The following is a 20,501-nucleotide window of genomic DNA, read 5'->3' on the forward strand; positions in this document are numbered from 1 at the left end:
CAGTGCAACATCTCTCTCCTCCTGATACGCTGGTGTATAGCAGTGCATCGTCACTCACCTCCTGATACGGCAGTTTTAGCAGTGCAGTGCAATATCTCTCTCTTCCTGATACGCTGGTGCTTAGCACTGATAGCAGTGCAGTTCACCACCCCTCTTCTCTTGATACGTCAGCTCTGCTGCTTTCATCAGACGACCGTTGTCAGCAGACAGGAAGCACGCTTTAAACCATGTTAAAATGTAAGGCGCTTTATGGTCAGTTTCTGCCTTACTGGTAGATGGCAGATGTAGTTTTGGCTCTAATTTGGTCTTTGGGCATCCGGCCCACGACAGATCATGAGAGTTGTTCTGTGTATGCATTCAATGCATCAACCTTGGCAAAAAAAAATATTTTTTGTGTATTTAGCCTGCAAGATTCATTCGCGAGCTCTGGAGCTCGATATAGCGCTGAGCAAGACGATCTAGTATGTCCTTATATGATAGTCTTGTTGACCCTCCTCACTTCCTCGTCTAACATGCACAAAAAGCGCCTCCTCAGCACAAACATCTGGCGCAGATGAAGTTTGTTGGGTGACACTGAAGTTTGATGATACTTCATCTCATACTGATATTGAAGTTTGTTGGGCCTTTTCCCAGTTCTTTTTCTCCTGCGTCCTTCATATATTCTTGAACGTCGAATAAGAGCTTGAGGATGTACATTAATTAATTTATTTCGAATGTGTGAAATTAGGGCGGTCTGCTTCAAACCAGTGGCGATTACCTATTTCGATGGCGCAATTTTTGAATATTAACTTCTTATCTTCCACCCCTCTCCTCGCCGCGATAAAATTTTGCTTTTCATTTCAATTCCGGCAATTCTTGACATTAATTTTTTAAGTGCCGATAAGTGGCCGCTACTGATGCCTCAGTTATTTCCAATTTGGCAACGATATATGTTGGCAGTGAAGTGTGGACTGACTCGTCAGATTGGATGCATTTACGCTAAGCATTTTATTGATTGTGATAATATTATTACTTAAATAGTAATGATTTCTTCGTTTTTATGTTGCAGTTAACAATCTGTGATTATACCATCGATATAGTGAACGGAGAGTGGTCCATATTTTTGCTTAATACTGCGCACTTTTTGAATTTCTTGCACCTAAAAACACAATAGCCTTCGTCAATACCAGTCTTCCATCGCACAGCTCTCGAGTTGTGTCTGAATTATTCTTAGTTACTCAGACGACGTAAGCTTGGCAGATGCTTGTGTAAATTTAGTGCCTGTGCGTTGTCCTGCTTTGGTGTTGTGCTACATGAGGCGTGAAGGTGTTACCGCTCGAAACAGGTTTGAACGCACCAAGACGAAAACGTTCGTTGTTTTCCGAGAACTTAGGCTGGTGTTGTAATACTCCGTTTGCCGACAAGAAAATCTCGTTGCCAGGTCACTGGATACGACCTGACATTTACGACAGTTAATATATAATTTAGACAAAGAATTTTATTTGGTGTGAAAACTTGAAACGCCAGAGGACCTGCGTGATGAACACATGAGCAGCGTTATAGACATGGGGTGGAGTTGGAGGAGCACTGGAACTAGGCGTGACAACAACCACCGTCAACGCCAGCAGAACTCCTTATCTAACGCGCCTAACCAAGACTCTACTGAGAATATGAGCAGTAACAATTCTACACGTAACATGCAAAATGATCCGCAGCTCCTGGAGACACATCTTCACACGCATAGACGTGCCAGCAGCGACTGCTGTTTGCACCAGATTGACGGCAGACCGCATCACAAACTGCATAACACATCTGCTGTAGACAGCCTCGTAGACATGAGACTGCCTCTAAGGACCTCGAACAGCTCCTCCTCCACAGGTGTCAACTCCATCTCACGTCCTGTGACTCCCCTTGCCATTTCTCGTCCCAACTCTCCTTTGCTGGGTGCCCTGTTGCAAGATTTGCGGCGCGCTGTTTCCCCAACTTCATCCTCAGACGCTGTTACCCCCACCTCGTCTTTGAGACCTGTAACCCCCGTGCTGGGGTCGAGCTCTACCTCGTACTGCCCACAAATTCACCCCCACTGCGCACATCTTCATCCATTACACGATCTCCCCGGAAACCGCTCTTCGTCCCGCGCTTCGGTACCCGAAATCCTCGTGAGCGATGACTATGGGTCGCCTTCCTCCTCGACGGGCTCTTCCCCTCTCTCTGGGGACTCGGGGCTTGAAGGCGGCTATACACTCAGGTGGGTCCCACATAAATTGTCGCGTGAAGCAGCGGCGGAAATTCTCAAGTAACCTGACAAGTGGCGCTCGTAAATGCCATTGCAAATGTATAAATGAGCGAAGTGAGCTTCAAGCGCGCAGTGAGCCTCTACATTCGGTCACCCGAGCCATGGCACACGCTGCCAGCCTGAGTGAAATTCTCATGATATAATCACTCTGATACAGCAATGAATGCCTGCCAAGGCAATGGTTGGGTTAGCAATTTGCTCTGCAGCTGCTGCTCTTTAGCGGACAACGATTTTGACAAACATCACGCGGCCGTCGTGTGGTAAAAGTCTTCGTGTACTTCCAGGTTTTTTTCAAGGAACTAGCGAGCACACCATAATTTTTTTTCTCGTCATGATTATTATTTTTTGTGTCGGAAAACCAATTAAATTCCATGGTGTCATCCTAGTTCGATTTCTTGGCATTAAGCGAAGTTCTGCCGGCTGAGTTAACACCAACATACTGTTAGAAAAAACGGTCCCACCGGCGTTCTAGTGGCCGGTCGCCCCATGAAAATAAACTGTTTCACCGTTTATATCAAATGTTATACGGGTTTCTAGTGTTAAATTAAAATAAAAACGGCGACACGGTGTTTCTTTTCACGTGCCGACCGGCCACTGAAACGCCGGTAAGACTCTTAACGGTCATTTTTCTAGCAGTGTACCCGATGTGTGCCAATTAACGCTCGTTATTTCAACAAGAAGAGCACCATGAGAAGAACAACACCCAAGTAAACGATCCGTTCGATGTGTGTCAATTAACGCTCATTATTTCAACAGGAAGAAGAACCATGAGGACCTTCACCAGAGCTCCAGCAGACGCAGGTCTCCCATGACGGGACGACGGGGAGTGGGGACGGAGGGCGGCACCAACACTCCCCCCACCAGCAGTAGTAGCAGCGGCACCACTCCACTTCAGGGGCGTGCTAGAGCCCACACCTCCGTCCCCTTGTCTGGCACCTCTGTGTCTTCCCCCTTCACTGATGACATCCACTCCTCCAATGAGGACGGTGACTTGGTGAGTAAACTGTTACCGTAAAATGGGGTAACTTTGACCACTTTTTTTCAAAGTGATGCCATTTTTTTACTAGATAAGTTAAACTTAAATTGAAACATGCAAAATACAGGTCTATACTCTAGCTTTACTCACCATAAATTGCTGGCTCCTACCTCTCATAGTTTTGATGTAATTTCAAAAAAAGTGATGGTCTTTGTTACCCCAGCTCATGCGGTTTCTTTGACCGGGTGGTAAAATCAATTTTATTTCTTGGTAAAATAACTCCAAATAACTCCAGGTTGTGGTGCATTGTAGTAGAACTCTTCTAGTTACATATGCAAAAGAGAAATTTTAGAAAAGTGTCATAGTTTGCAAATGAGGGGCGCCGCCCCCAAATGGGCGAAATGTGCCCATCTAATGGCAGCCGTGATGGGGTAACATTGACCGGTTTGGAAATTAAGTTAAAATTACCTTATGTAAGACTCTGTAGAGTATGAAACATAAAGAAAAAAACATTAATATGTGTATCAAACATATAAAATATGTTATATAGGTACCTATGGTAGTTTTAACTTAATTTCCAAGCCGGTCAATGTTACCCCGTCACTGCTGCCATTAGGTGGTCAAAGTTACCCCATTGGGGGGCGGCGCCCACCATTTGCAAACTATGACACTTTTCTAAAATTTGTCTTTTGCATATGTAACTAGAAGAGTTCTACTACAATGCATCAAAACCTGGAGTTATTTTACCAAAAAATGAAAAAATTGGAGGGGGTACTCCGACAGGCTTTAAATAATAGCTCTTTTTCGTGGGTCACATTTTTAATTTTTTAACCTATTAGATATGCAAACTTTTTAGCCTCAGTATTAGGCCTTTGATGGCCATTGACAAAATTTTTCTATGTCAAATCGTTTTTGAGTTTTGGGGGTTTTTGTTAAAAAAACGAAAAGTGGTCAAAGTTACCCCGCCGGTCAAAGTAACCCCATTTTACGGTACCCATCACTGCACGCTTGTCTCGGCACGCTAGCTGTTAATTAGTTGGACACATCAGTGACTGGTAAGCTTATTCTCGTAAAAATCGATCTTGCCGATTATCAATCTCTCGCTAATGAATATTTTAACACAATTTATTAATGTCCGACTTGTGTCAGGATGGAGGAGGGATGTCGTCAGCCATCAGCAACGGGTCAGGTGATGGCGCTGACATACTGCGCGGCGGCAGCACCGACACCGCTGACGAGGCTGACAGCAGCCGTCCTGGCCAGCAGCATCTTGCTGACAGGATGAAGGAATTGTCAGAGGCTCTGCAGGCCAAGATGCTCAAGACCAGAGACCTCATCAAGCAGGAGCAGAAGGCCAGAGACGGTGAGAAGCTTGTTTACATTCTGATGCTGTAACACGCACTCTCACCGCTGGTGTTAACACGCACTCTCACCGCTGGTGTTAACATGCACTCTCCCCGCTGGTGTCAGTAACACGCACTCTCACCGCTGGTGTTAACACGCACTCTCACCGCTGGTGTTAGTAACACGCACTCTCACCGCTGGTGTTGGTAACGCGCACTCTCACCGCTGGTGTTAACACGCACTCTCACCGCTGGTGTTAGTAACACGCACTCTCACCGCTGGTGTTAACACGCACTCTCACCGCTGGTGTTAGTAACACGCACTCTCACCGCTGGCGTTGGTAACACGCACTCTCACCGCTGGTAAATTACGCCTCCTCCCAACACAATTACAAGGTAAAAAGTATGTCAGCCGATGACAATTTTAATGCCATACGATTTCTTCATTTTCGCTTCTCCTCTTATTTTACCTAAGGACATGTTACCCTTTGTGGTAAATACATATCAGTTTACAATGAGAGTTATGACACGAGAGAAATAGTTTCTCGTTTGTTATTAGCTAATGTCGCAGAGAATTATACAAGTTTTCGGTTAGTATATTACTAATACTATTAACTCTCAAGTACGACCAGTGAAAACACTCTAGACAAGCCTCATCAAGATCACTATCACCCAGCCTGCTGGAACTGACGCATCATCAACATTTATGACTCACTACGTTAGTTCTTGTTTTTGCTGTCTATTAACTGCCGACTCAGCGACTTCTGCCGACGCAGGTCTCTTCAATAATATGACCTTCTTTGCCTCTGAATATGTTCGATTTTGAGACCCCCTCCTTAACTCTTAAGTTGAGGAAATTTGATATGTGCCGAAACTCTCACTCTGACTAAATTTCACGTGAAGAATTACGTGTAAAAACGGTACGAATCCTGGCTTCTTTGTGAAAGAGGTGTAAATAAATTTTTCTAATATTTTACTTATGCTAAAATTGTTTCATATTTCTCAGTAGACGCTTGCACCGATTATGATTATCCTGAATTTATAATCAATTGGTAGGTACTTGTAACAACCTAACGACTCTTGATGTTCGGTGATCTTCGTTATTCTTCAGAGTTAAGTGAAAAATTATTTTTTCAATTCGCTTTCCGTATTAATTTTTTTGATGTGAACACACACTAAAGCAAATCTTTATCAAATGATTTTTCAATCTAGTAGTACCTATTTCTCGGAGCGACCAACACGGCACTGAAAATTTACAAAAAATGTGATTTGGGGGTTCCATTTCACACAAGCGTTCCATTAATAATCAGAATATGATACAAATCGATTGATGTTTTGAGGTTCTTAAAGTTTCGCACGCACCAGCTTGTTATAGCCGTATCCGAGGGAACAACCACCTGAACCATGGCTGTTTTGCGGGTGGCTGTAGGTTATGTTATTGCACTCCGTTATTATTTGTTACAGTTATTAAGCTAAAGTTTTTCTCTTTTTTATATTTGGTTCAACGTATATTAATACCTATTGATTGGGGTCTCGAGTGGTTTTTAACATATGTACGAGTAATACATGTCATAATTTTGAGAGATAGTTTTGTTTCTAAATCTTGTGACATTAGTGTGAGAATGGTTTCTACGTATCAACATTTTTCAATATCTGTATTAAATAAGCGGAAAAAGCAGATCCATACATTATTCTTCAATTGCACATATATTCTTCAATTGCAACCTTAGTAGCTCTGAACTTAAAATATTTTGCACGAATTGCATAAGTTTCATATTTTGCATAAGTTTCATATCAATTCATACATTTCAATGAGTTATTAGAAAATTTTATGCCATCTAGTACTGATCGGCAAATTTAACACCGCCGTGAGACGTATCACTCCTTGTTATTAGCAACCTTCATCGTTTATTTTCACACTAACAGACAACGTGAACGAGTACCTGAAATGCGCGGCATCAGCGGACAAGCTGCAAATCTCGCGCATCAAGGCGGTGTTCGAGAAGAAGAACCAGAAGAGCGCGACAAGCATCCAGCATCTGCAGAAGAAACTTGATACCTACCAGAAGAGGCTGTTGGACTTGCAAACTCACGGCCTTGCCACGCAACACAGACAGCCCAAGGAAGTCTTACGCGATATGGGACAAGGCTTGAAGTGAGTCATTATTCATCTAGTCTATTGAACCTTATTCATCTTTCTATTTAAGAAAAGCTTATTCTTCTTTCTTTTGAAGAGAACCTTATTCTTCTTTCTATTGAAGAGTTACGATGCCGTTAGGTGCAAATAGAATTCGCGAAGGGTGATGCGTCAGCTGAAAACTGGTTAGGTAGGCATGTCAACTAGAGCTCAAATGTAGGTAGCCATTATTGAAAGAAATGTGGGAAATTTTTCTTGTACCCTCACTTGTTCATAAGTACTTTCAGGTTTTCTGGCTAGGTATGAAATAACTAGAGTGTACAAGTAGCTGGCAGTTCGCTTTTCTCATTAAGTTGACTGAAAATTCGTTAATGAGATAGCCTTAACTAACTTTACCGGCCGTCAAAATTTTGATATCCTCGTGGTGAGACTTCACACGATTTTCATAAACTGTACCTACGGTACTGTACGGTACCTCCATTGAAAATGGCCGTTCCAAAAGAGACCGCAGTTGCGGTGATAACTTTAGACGTCATCTTAATTCCGTAATAAAACACTCAGTTCATTTTCATATATCATTCAAGTATGGCTAACCTTTGATCTTGCGTAGGTCGTCTCATTTTGTTATGAGACAGAACTGCCTTCAGCTGATAGGATATCTTCGATGCTTTGCTCATGTATTCGGACGGCACATTCCGGACGGCTTCCTTCAATTTTTGCCTTCGAAATGCCTTCAAGCCGCGTAGGCCTTTATAATGTGCTTGCAAATTCATGCCAATTACTCTCTTTGTGTCACAAATTATCGCTATATTTAGTGCTTACCATAATTTTTTACATAAATACACTATACTCCCCTTTTTTCCTCGAATAGATCTTATATTTCGTGCCAAAGCTTTGTATCTTCTATGCCTTATCTTCTAATTGAATTCATCTATGTTCACTAACTTAATCGTTCGCTGCACTAATAAGCCTCTATGTTAGCATCATTCTGAACCTAGTCAACTCAGGACCAAATTGGACAAGCATATTTTTTAGAGTTTCAGTTCACATGTTCAGATAACTCCCCTTGCCAGATTGCTGCCTACCCAACACGTTTATCTAACTAATGACTCTGAAGTGGGAGCATTTATAGAACGTTACCTAGACTTGTTGTTCACGATGGGCGGTGCGATATCCCTTAATCAACTTGAGACTACTACGATCATTTACTCTTCTATGATAAATACCGTAGTAATTTTGGCCAATTTGAATAAATTCAGTTTTAAGAAATATGATCACTCTAGTAGCGATGAATTCAGCAAAAATTGTTTGTCGTGTAATAGATTCAACGACGAGTTTCAATACTCCTGAAATCCAGCTTGAAGTGTCGAGCCATGTCAAGTGTGTCTCTTGATGCACTCCTTAGGTCGGGTCTAATCAGCAAGCCGCGCGAGTTTGCACATCTTTTAAAGAACAAATTCGGCTCCGTGGACAACATCAAAGAGATTCTCAGTGATGAGGATCGTGACGAAGAGAAAACCCATCACGGCTCGGCCACCCTCCCGCCAGGGGTGTCCCTGAGCTCCATCTCACCCAACACTGTTGCGTCTGCCACTGCGGCAGTTGCCACTAACTGCATACTCCAGCAGTCCGCAACTGCGTCTCAAATCCTTCCTATTAATATCAATAGGTTCGTGCTTGCTTTTCTCACGTGAAGCTTTTTGTGTGCAAGTTATTGCTCTCATTTATGGTATAATCCTGACCCGAACTGTAAGCTACTCTCTTTACTGTGGCGTATTTCTCTCATCTTCTATCTCCCGAGCTTAACATCTAGAGCAACGTCGTAAGGAATTTACTATCATATTAATGAAGTACAGTTTTTCAAATTGCCTTGCTTGTTTACCTCAAACTATTTGCTATTAAAGTCAACGTTTAAATTGCCGCAAGTGTTTACTTTCCTTGATCTTCTCACTTGAAATAGTTCTATTGTTGCTTGTGCAGCAAGTCTTCATTTGTATAACATTTACTTGTATCTTCCGACTTTTGATATTTCCATCCTAAATGGACTATAAGTTGATTTAATTAGCATTGGTTAAGTGTGACATTGTCACCCTAATGACTGCCTGTCATCTCGTGACAACATCATCACGCTCCGTTAACTGTGCTACCACTAGTTGAGACCATTACCACCTGTCACTACCACCTGACACTACCACCTAACTCCTCTCACCACCACCTCTGGTGCGTGCAGCAGCAGCGGCGGCGGCGGTCACCACTCGGGCGGCGGTGGGGGCGGCGGCAGCAGTGGTGGAGGTGGCGGTAGTGGCGGTGGTGTACCTTCAGAAGAAGACTCAGAGTGTAACTCATCGTTGACTAGTGAGAGCATCCCGGGTCTTGCTCACCACACCCACCACCTGCATCACCACCAGCACCTTGCATCGCCGCGAGCAGTTACTAATCAGGTACAAAAGAAAATTATGTTTCTATGTTTACTATTACCTCTAGGTTTCTTTATTTTTTCCCTTAGTGGGGGGACCTTCTCATTTAAATTAGAAAATGTCTACTTACGTTTTTTAATGCACTTTACGGTAGCATGCAAAACCTCTTGCAGTTTTTAATAGCCCGATAAATTTTATTGTTCCTAATAAGGCACAGTCGCCGAAATTTATATCGATGTTTGTAGAGTGATGCGTTACCTGAATTTTTTTAATATTGAGAGAAGAATTTTTGCGTGCAGGACGGCAGCGGAGTTGACCTGGGCGGCTACCTCGCCATGGAGCACATCTTGTCCGCCACCCACGAGACCAGGAGCGAAATGGAGCGACTGCGCGAGGAGATTGACACCATCAAGGTGAGTGAGACGAACTTCTTTATTTATTTTTAACTTTATTTAGTGGGAATAATGAAGAAGATATCATACGTTATTTCAGTCGTGGTTTGTATTATCGATTGTTGTACTATTGTAAGAGCAGAGAAATGAAAGTTTGAAAAGATGCATTGTTGATGGGCACCTACATTATTACTAGTGTTTTATAGAAAAGTGATATACGTGTCTTGCATTCTTGATGCTATTGAATTAATACATGTTATCCGTGAATATTTTACCGCGTATACAGAGCGCCTTCCTGGTGGAAACGAGCGCTCTGCACGAGAGACTCAACGAGGAGCGAACGCGCGTCGAGCAGCTGGAGCAACAGGTGCGCACATGACGTTTGTTGTGTTGTTAGACGTGAGATCTTATTGTTATAGAATAGAGTATGAGCAGTGACCAGTTTGAGCTCTGAACTTGGGTCCCTGGAGTTTTAATTATGAAAAATTTGCAATTTCTGCATAAGTACATCTTAACACGTTGACTTCGAAGTGGTACATATGCGTACCACGAAATGTATTTCTCCAGGACGTAGTGGTACATAATTCAGGTTGCCTAAAATTAGCCAAATCCGAGAACAAAAAAGGCCAAAAAGGCCGATAACTCAAAATATACTAGTTTATTTGTAGGTTCCACTCTAAAAATTCCATTTATTTTCTTTTTGCAGTATTTAAAATTTAATTAGGAATTACCCCTATCATAAATTTTAGCCGGCCAACGCAATTGAGAAAAACTAAATCACGGAATTTGTCCGGAAAAAATGACCGTCTGGCAACCCTGTTCAACGTAGTCAACGTGTTAAGTTCCGGAGTAGTGATAATCATTGCAACGTTGCGCAGGTAAACGACCTCACTGAACTGCACCAAAACGAGATGGAGAACCTGAAGACAACGATGACGGACATGGAGGAGAAAGTCCAGTACCAAAGTGAAGAACGCGTCAGAGATCTGCAGGAGATGCTGGAGAACTACCATACCAGGGTGGGCTTTTTGGTGGTGCTATGTTGCTTAAATGTTGATTAGTGTCCCGTCAGGGTGTCAGGGTTGCTTCGTGTCCGTCAGGGTTGCTTCGTGTCCGTCAGGGTTGCTTCGTGTCCCGCCAGGGTTGCTTCGTGTCCCTCAGGGTTGCTACGTGTCCCTCAGGGTTGCTACGTGTCCCTCAGGGTTGCTTCGTGTCCCTCAGGGTTGCTTCGTGTCCCTCAGGGTTGCTTCGTGTCCGTCAGGGTTGCTTCGTGTCCGTCAGGGTTGCTTCGTGTCCGTCAGGGTTGCTTCGTGTCCGTCAGGGTTGCTTCGTGTCCGTCAGGGTTGCCTTCCTACGTTGCTTCTCAATTGTCACTTCGCTTCCAGGGTTCACATGACCCCAATACGTTTACAAGGCCGCGAAATGTGCCGCTCAACGAATAAAAAATGCATTGGGAAATAAAATTCTGTGTCTCGGTTGTGCTTGTTTCTGTACAAAAGTTTGCATTTTTTGCCATCTCTGACACCATTATCTAGTCATGCCTATAATTCCAAGAACTGTGGTTGTGGATGAGTACTACTTATTGTTCGGGAATTTCCTCAAAAATTCCAAATAAATTCTACTATCTGATAATTTATTTACATAGCCAGCAAAAAGTTGAAAAAACTTTGCAATAAATTGAAGGTAAAATATTCTAATAGCTGAAGATATTATTTTTTATAGATATCTCGGATGGAGCACCAGCAGGCGCAGCAGCAGCAACAGTTCCTCACGCTGGAAGGCCTGGAGAACAGCAACGCCAGAGCTCTCTTTGTCAAGCTCATCAATATTCTACTCACAATTCTCCAGGTCCTATTCCTATCTAACCATTCAATGTTTTTCTATTGTAACATTTCATTCAGACATTATATAAGTTATGACTTCAGCACAGCTTTTAATAAAACTTTTCGGTTTGGTCTCGGTGTGTTTCACATGTATCGCTGCCTTGACTCATCGCAATGTCGAATTTTTTTTAAATAACTAAATGAATGTTTAACTTTAATGAAATGACGTTGAACACCAAGTCCGAAAATGCTCATTACATGACCGATTATAAAATTTTGTTGTGCATTTGCTTTATGTGTATTGTGTTGCAGGTTCTTCTTCTGATGGTGGCGACAGCAATGAACATCGTAGCACCGCTGCTACAAACCAGAGGTCGTCTCATCACTACTATCCTCGTGCTCTTCGTGTGCGTGTTCCTCTACATACAAATGCCTGATCTCAAAGAATCTTTCTGGACTTTAACTGGAAAATATTCTTGGCTCATGTCTTGGTGACAGTTGTAGTGTAGGGCTCATGCCTCCTTTAAGGAGCTTCTAATAATTCGCTCGTACCTCAGTGCTGAAGTGAAGTGTGTGCTATTGTCTCTCTAACTTTAATCACTTGTACCTCAACTATCGGAACGGAGCGATAATTATCTGTGTTAGTGCTATGAATAATTTATCACTGGTGCCGGCCCTCTTATATAACGAATAGTGAACGTAGCTTGTGGTATTATTATAGTGCATCATTACTTATGGTGTTTCCACACGAACTCATAGTAGTTCACTATATTGTTCATGGAGTCGAATCTCAGTCTGTATCTGCCAGCGTATAACTGCTTACTTGAGGAATGTGCGCCGAAAGAACATTTCAATTTCAGTTCTTATTTAGGAGTTTCGTCAGTAAGTAGTCTAGACATAAAAGTTTTTCTCTCCTCGCCCTCTTATTCCGTCGCCGAGTTTTCATCTAATGCTCCGCGCAGTCATCCATTTAGCAGCAAAAAACATACTGCGTAAATAATCCTCTATTCATCCTTAACGCTTTCGTTCTTAATTCCCACGTAAATCTTCACTATATCGAAGAATAACTGAAGTGAAATTTTAAGACTGACCTTCGTAAAATTTACGACGTATTAAATTTCTTTGTAATAAGTAATCCGTTCAATTTCAGATTCAAAACAGTTTATAGTTTGGTCCGTGAATTTGTTCTCAGCTCATTCACGTTTCGCCTCATAGCAGAATATCTCTAAGAATCGGAAGTTTGGAAAAAGTAAATGAGTATATGAATTGTATTTGTGTTCTGTCCTATAAATGAACTTAAGCGTCTTTATTGTGCCGAAAATATTCATCTAGAGTCGATCACACTTATTGTAATCTAATCAATGACGCTCCTTGTGATCGCTTGTTTTAATTTAAACTGACTTGCTGGTTTACTTGATAATGACTTCATTGACCGCCTCGCGGTTGCCTTTATGACTGCGCAATAACGAATTGTTAACTTGATACTCGTAAGTTCTATTGCCACATTCCATGCTTTTTGTTGTCACTTGTTGAAATGATACTTCCGTACCTTTAGATTTTCATGACGTTTGAAGCTCATGCTTTCCTGCCTTCTAGTTTGATTTCTAATCACCAATAGTATGTTTCAATAGCCTCCATTTGGGCATTACCTAAGCTTTTCGTCTCTTTGTTATTATTGCGTTTTTGATGCTAGAGAGATTTGCACAGCATTCATTAGGCGAATTAGTCCAGTACTTGTTTCAACATTATGAAGGCTTGGGTCCTATTTCCTCCACCTGCCATTGTACGCAAGACGAATTCTGCGTAACCCATCTACCAAAAGGAGAAGGGTTAACAAAACCCATAATCTATTAACTTGTTTATCTACGTACGCAATGCATGATGCGGACGTGTTTTGTGCTGACTCTGAGATGATATCTTGCAATCAAAATTATTAGGATGAATATTCCAATGGAACATTCTCCGTATTAGAATACATGGGCCGAGTTATGATGTGCGAACTCTCCGCAATATCCGACTGACGAATGTTTTGCTGTACACTTATTTACAATCATTTCTTGTTTGCACGAATGACATCCGTCGATTGACTCACATTTTGCTCATTTTCAATCATGAAATTAGCATACCGGTATCTCTGTGGCCAAGGGCGATGCAAAGGTTTTCTGTTAGTTCAGGGAGCCTTTCTAATTATTTAACAGAAATGTTCATCTTTGTAACCTTGATTTAAGAAAAAACTAATGTAAACAAACTCACATAATTTTCTTTTTTTGTGTCCTAATTACTATCGTGTGCTCACCAAATACTTGAAAAAATAGAGCTGGCACTGCGTTGTAAATGACTGGATATATTCTAGGAAGAATGAAGTCTAGCTGTAGCTAAGCTATAGCCGTGATTTGTGCATTATTATGACTTAAGTTGTAGTTCGTATTTCCGCTGTACAAATGTTTTAGTTTGTGCAATTGGTTTAAATTGACTTTCAGGATCATTTTTTAACATCGAAGCAAGCCGCTGTTAATAATTACTAGTTTTTACAGGTTTATCAGGTAATAATCTGTACTACAGTATTATTATAAACAGTCGTGGATCTGGAGCATGTAAATCACCATAATAATTATCACGTTAATAAATTGTGATGGTGACCAATAAAGATATTTGTAAAGAAACTGCTTTTCCACCTCGTCCTAATGTCTCTGTTACAAGTCAGCCTCAAGTCCATTGAAATATAAATGGAGTAAGAAAAATTGTCTCGGCCTTCTTAATTGTATCTTCGATGGTTAGATTTACTATAATGATTAGTAGCGCTGACGAGCATCTTTCCAGACGAATTACTGTTCTCTGTTCACTGAAGGACAATAACAAAAGTAATTCGTAGGGACGCAGGTATGAATTCAGACGAACAAGAAAGTGCATTTCAGTCAGGTATTTTATTAGAAAAGTGCCCCTTACCACCACTAAGGTCAAGACGTTTATCCACAGAACTCAGAAGTTGACGCACGAGCTCTGGCCAACATTAGTGGCACTAATGAATCAAGCCAAGTGATGTCAAGCGAGCACATGAACTTCTTTTCTCGATATTAGTGAGGCTAGCCACGGCCATGTGAATAGACGTCAACAAAGGCCCTCAGCCACAAATTTTATCTGGTTACATTGCACGAAAACTTGGCTACCACAACGTCTTCGGAAAAAATATATATGTACACCGAACATAAAAGACGCAAAAAAGAAGCACAGACTAGGAGGCATTTCAACATAAGGATGATTATACAAAGACAAATCTTATTGCACTCCCACTCGACGCCTAACGAACAAGTGGGCCTCAAACTTCCGTCCTTGCATGAGATGGCAAGCTTGAGGAAACTCCTCGTTAATGAGAGTTCTAGACAGAAGCGTAGATTATAGCTCAGCGACATCTATCAAAGTAATACACAATTTAAATCTGTTCAACATGCGCACCCACTCGAGTGTTCAGTAAATTACTAAGATGAGTGAGAACGAAACACAAACCGTATTGATACATAAAATTGTTGACCAACAGCGACCCAATTCATGCCAGGCCTAGCTTAAGAGTCACTGTGCCCATGCAATTTATGATGGCTATTACATTAATGATTATAATATTATCACTAATAATTCAATTATCCTTTTCAAATGAATTTGCCTACTCGATTGCATTAGTTTATTGCAGGTATGTACATGACACACAAGCGAGAGAAGGCCCACATTAGAGGGACATGGACCTCGTGAGTCTTGCAGATAATTATTGTTAACCGTGAGGAAAAAAGTGCATCACAAACCAGCGCATGTCTTGAAACACTCCTCTCCGCAGTATGGCCAGCTTGGTATAGTTAGTTATATATACAGGTATATATATAATATTAACATGTCTCATTAACAGGTCATGCCTACGAACCGCATTTGGAAATGTTTTCACAGCGTTAATTTGGTTATGTCACAATAAAATGGAGCACAAACACTTCAAATATTAATGCCAAATTGTATTGAGCCCAAACGAACATACACATAACTCTTAAAAGCAATGATGTTCTACGTGTAAATTCGTGGTCTGAAAAAGGTATTCCTACGAAAGCAATGCATAACAAATAATCTATCTTATAGATGGTTTGTAACGTAGAAGAACAAGTCTGATCATAACTACGCCCAAGTGTTTACACAAGAGGAGCTTACAAGAAAGGATTGCGTCGCTATCATCAAATGATAGGCTCCTAAATTCCTGGCGCTACGAAAGACACGTCTTATTCGACCTAAGTAACCTAAACACTAACACAGAAGCAAGGTCTGACAAGGATCGAGTTTACCACAACACGAGTGAGGCTGCAACAACTTTCGTATCAGCCAGTGATCAAACTGTACTGCAGTATCTGAATACAAAGACCGTGATCATTCTGCCGGCATTCTCGTCCAGCATGCAGAGCCAATAATCATAGAGGTGATTACCACCAGCCTGCAGGGAACAGTTTCTCATCTTATATTTAGATCTCTAGCAACCGGCACTCCAGACGCAGCTAGCAAGCCGTCACAAACAGTTCGTCGAAACCAGGTTAGTATTTCTGAGAGTCGTCAAGAGGGCAAATGCATTTCCAGTGCCGGTAGAGCGATATCAAAGGATAAAAAATGCCTCGACAATAAGTCGATTGAAAGTGTACCAATTAAACAAGAAGTCGGATAAAATAAAAATTATTTGCGCTATCCCAAACTGAGCTACTCATACAGGCAAGATATCAGCAAACCTGCTACGTTTATGCGGTTCCCCTGGACAAGTAAGCTATACAGTTGGACACAGCAAGCGACATGAGAGAAGCTCGTGTCGCGGCGAGAGTCGGTAGGAACAAAGGAGTTATCTTTTAGATCCCGGCTCGTTTAGTGATCTTTAAGAGCATGGCAGCACCAATGTGAAGTTTTGACTAGACACCGACATCATGGAGCATAACTGTCTCTATCTTCAAGACTTCGGACTTCGAACGTCTACCTGTCAGCGATATATCAAAATGTCATGAGCCACTGACGCATTGCACTACTTTCCAAAATGTTTAAAATAAACAAAGAAGATATTTATGAATTAAACTGTTACAAACTGAGAGCTTTGGGCATAGAATCAATAAAATCTATTGACATGCGAGGAAATCTAATCTGAAGGATTTCAACAGGATGCGGAGCACTTGGAACACAGAAATGATTTACAGTGCAATGTACACCAAGTGCCACACGACACACCACCACGCCAAACTAAAACGTATACTAGGCAGGTGAATGAAATAATTACTTCACCCACGCCAATACCACTAAAAATCAACGTATCAAATTGTTATTAACTATGATACAATCAAATTAAAAACGACAATAACGAAAGAAATGTACAAATAAATCAACCTGAAAAAATTAGTTACAGGATTGAAAATGTGAGTTTCACCCGGCAGAGCGTGACAGCAACAGTTAACATTAGCGCCGTGACTATTTAAAATACGCATTGCGATAGGCAAATCGTTGCTTACTCATCCGATTCCTGGTTCCTTCTCAATTTACTTACAATTACAATTTCAATAAATCACATAAGAACAAATCAAATAATAATCGGTTTATCATCCAAGGAGTAACTTTTCAGTTGGACGAGATTTCAGTGTTACGAAACCCCATTAAAATAATCAAGTGCTGACCAGCAATAACAGATCCTAAAGCAACACCACAGCAACCTCACGACCATATATATGATACATAATAGCGTACAGCCGACGAGCGTGCAGCTAGAAAGAATACTTACAAGTTCCTTGCTTTGCAGCCATTTGCGAATATACTTCGCTTGAACCAGCCTCATTTTAACCGTGCCATAGTTGGTACAAGTTTTCTAATTGCTCTACTAGACAGAACAAAACGACTAAATGCTTTTTGAAAAATGATCAAATCATTTTGACTTTGAGTCAAAAGTGAAATTCTACTTCATATCAAGTTACATGTAATTTGAGTTGATTCTGCTAATGTTATTTGTACAGACTATAGCCAGAAGGTTAGGGCAGCAGGTAGAGAGTCACAATGCTGCTGGTAACTCAAAATTTAGCGAAAGGCAGAAGCTATTGGAAAACAAAAATCTATAATCAAGTTATTCACTTTTATACAAGATCCAAGAGAAGACTCAAAATCAAGACGTATGTGAGCGCTTCCGCGGATTGAATAGAGTCCGAATTGCATTGAGCAGAGAGAGAAAAAACTGACCTTACGTCTACGATTTCTACGAAAGTTTTTTGTGAAGCTGCATTTCACAAGTAAATAATTAATAAAGAAAATTTTCAGAGCGCTACAGACTTGAAGTAATCATACAAGAACTAGTCAAATCCTCTACATCCAGAAGTTGAACTCATTTCTACGGGAAGTTCACCAATTTATTACCAGAAGAAACTATATGAAAATACTTCTCGTCTGAAAATTATTTCTTTTTTTTTGGTAAACTTCCACGTAGTAAAATTTTAAACAATAAAAGTGATAGAGAAATAGCCCTGATATCTGCCCCCACATGACAAGTCAATTTCAGACAGAGCTGACTTTATTTTTAATTTAGACCCGTATCGCAGTCCTTATAACAACGATATATACTTAACATAACAATCAAAGTCAATAATCTATCAAAAATCAGATTAGTTAAACATGGGCGATTTAGAATCATTTACGTCTTCTTTGCCGCTTAATTTTAATGCAGAGCAAGACGCACAACTGAAACAAGATACCTCAATCAACACGGTTCATTACACACAGAACTTGACTCTGAACACAACCTGTGCATCCCGATTGCATCTTTCGGCAGCATATCGTACTGAACGCGGAACACATTGTAACTTGAATAGTTCTAACGTGCCACTGCGAGCGTCAAGCAGAAGAAGATGCTTCTGCGTTTCTTGCCAAGATACGAAGTTCTACGTAAACAAACAGCAGGAGTCCAATGCAAGAGACGTAACGTCTGGACCAGAAAATTACGCAGCTAGAATTCCTTGCAATAGCATTATGATGAGCAAGCACACTAGTCATGTCTAAAAATTGTGTCCAGTTGATTCGAATGCATTTCGATGGGTCAGGAGTCTGATACTGGCTGAAATAAACCCGATAAAGAGACGATCACTTAGCAGCAGCTGGGGAAACTAGCTGCAAATGAATCCGAGCGCTCAGGTATTCCGACGTAGGAAATACAATAAATTTGAATGAATTAAAAAAAAGAATTAGTCATAAGTTCTGATTGCGATTAGATTAAATCAATGCTGAATTATCAAGTAATTATGTATACCACAGACTACTGACATGTGTTGGCTTATGAACATGTGTTGGCTGATGATGATTAAATTCTATATTGGCGATACATAATCAGGTGCAAATGATACTTATTAATGTGACATAGGCCTTTATGTTTGAATATAATTAGCACATCAGTGATTATTTCTACCATCTTCGCATGCATGATGCCTTTGCACCCAAGAAACAATCCGTTCTATAGATATTATTTCTCACGGTTCATTCATAACTAAACTTTCATTGATAACGGTTTCTGATGATGCACTCTACATAGAATCAAACAGTAGGAACAAAAGATAACAGTAGAAAAGAACTCGCGTAACTCGACGTAAGAGGTGAACAGCAAATTATCCGTTGTACACTCCGAGGGCCGTTGATAATATGATAACTACTACGCCGGAGTTAGACGTTATATGATTTACTGCACTTGCCGTACAGGGCGTTCTGATAACTGAAATGACTACAAAATTATTAGAATATTGCTGTTGTAAACAAGAGTTGAGAATGATCGTTAATAAAATCAAACTATTTAGAAGCAAAGAACCCGTTGCAAACCAGCAATGAAAGAAGAATACTCCTCTTAAGCCGTGCTGAAGAAATCTTAGTCAGGGTGAATGTGAATGAATTCGAAGTAGAGAAAATGGCGACACAACGGGCGGATTTTTCACGAATTAAGAGCAAAGAAAGCGACGAGGGAAGAAACAAGGCGGTCAAATGATCTTGATGCGTCGTTTCAGGCGTGAAAGAGGGTCCTCTTCAATTCAATTCTCTGGTGACGATACAACTAGAGGTAATTTTCCAAGAAGGTGACTCGACTCGTTAGATTCATTGAAGACTGACATGCGCGTCCAGTGATAGAGACAAGGGCCTCGCAAGCTGGTGACTAAATAAACAGATAATAAATGAACATCAAAAGGGCCAGTACGTGATTAGGGTTAGGAACAAGACACTTGAAAGGTGTGTGTGACACGAGGGATGAACGAGTACAGACTTAGTGTGAATATTGAAAGAAGAAAAGAAAGAAAAACCTCGTTCCCTTGTGAAGCAAGGAAACAATTTTCCAGCAAGCAAGTTCTGACTCGCTTGCGGGAAAATTGGGTGCGCACGCAAATTATTGCGATATGGCTAATGTTAAAACCTGGTAAAACTTTCATTGTATGTGAAGTTTGGTGTAATTTTGGTTGAAGATGATTGCACTGGTTTTTGCACAGGTTGTTAACCCTTGTAAATTTTGGGTCTGACCGGTTCCGGTTTCAGCATGTGGAGTGATTCTCCGACGTCCAGTCCTTCCTATCTGACAGGCTGCTTTGAAAAGCCAGCTGAGGAGCAAGTCTCTTCACTGGAAAAGGACGTTCGCCAGCGTCGGGCGAGCGAGTAGCTTTGTGCCGTAGACCAGGAATGATGGCCAGCAGAGGGGGGGGGGGTTATTTGAAGCTGCTATAAACCTTTTCATCTATGGGGTGTATTCGGACTGTTGAGCAAATTTCATTTGACGAGCGTATTTCAAAAATTCCATTAACACTGAAGGAAGATCTCTGCAAAGTTCGTATTGATTGACCTGCTTTCTGCGAATAAGAGCATCCTGGTACATCTTTGCCTTGTCTTACAAGTTTACTTGGCTCCACGGCAGCGAGCCTTTGTCCAGAAATATCACGACGTAAGCCAGGCTTTCCATGTCATCTCTCCTAGACATGGAAATGTCTCTTTGAATCTTGATCGACATGTAAGCAAGCGTGCCTAGAGTTCCTTGACGGTACAATAACCGGACGCGCTGTCTGTTTTCATCTAGATATTTTCGGCTTCGAGCAAAGTCTACCATGAAAATTTTGCAGACAGCTCAAACTAAAA

General features: G+C 41.2%; 1 protein-coding gene across 6 annotated transcripts in view; it reads left to right on the plus strand.

Moving 5' to 3' along the window:
• Positions 1-14,017, plus strand: part of LOC108674681 (transmembrane and coiled-coil domains protein 2) — a 36,984-nt gene extending 22,967 nt beyond the window's left edge. For 2 of the 6 annotated variants that reach the window (XM_047883977.1, XM_018162648.2), the window contains 10 exons: positions 3,032-3,269; positions 4,401-4,614; positions 6,521-6,749; positions 8,137-8,400; positions 8,962-9,172; positions 9,433-9,561; positions 9,827-9,907; positions 10,419-10,559; positions 11,263-11,388; positions 11,676-14,017. In XM_047883977.1, the coding sequence (XP_047739933.1) occupies positions 3,084-3,269; positions 4,401-4,614; positions 6,521-6,749; positions 8,137-8,400; positions 8,962-9,172; positions 9,433-9,561; positions 9,827-9,907; positions 10,419-10,559; positions 11,263-11,388; positions 11,676-11,858 (1,764 nt within the window). In that variant the 5' untranslated portion in view covers positions 3,032-3,083 and the 3' untranslated portion in view covers positions 11,859-14,017. Of the gene's footprint in view, positions 1-1,027; positions 2,228-3,031; positions 3,270-4,400; positions 4,615-6,520; positions 6,750-8,136; positions 8,401-8,961; positions 9,173-9,432; positions 9,562-9,826; positions 9,908-10,418; positions 10,560-11,262; positions 11,389-11,675 lie in introns of those variants that run through there. The other 4 variants (XM_018162645.2, XM_018162646.2, XM_018162647.2 and 1 more) reach the window with 4 other exon arrangements.
• The last annotated feature ends 6,484 nt before the right edge of the window (positions 14,018-20,501 follow it).

Source organism: Hyalella azteca, unplaced genomic scaffold, assembly GCF_000764305.2.
Source record: "Hyalella azteca isolate HAZT.00-mixed unplaced genomic scaffold, Hazt_2.0.2 contig14192, whole genome shotgun sequence".
In the NCBI taxonomy this organism is placed as follows: Eukaryota; Metazoa; Arthropoda; class Malacostraca; order Amphipoda; family Hyalellidae; genus Hyalella; species Hyalella azteca.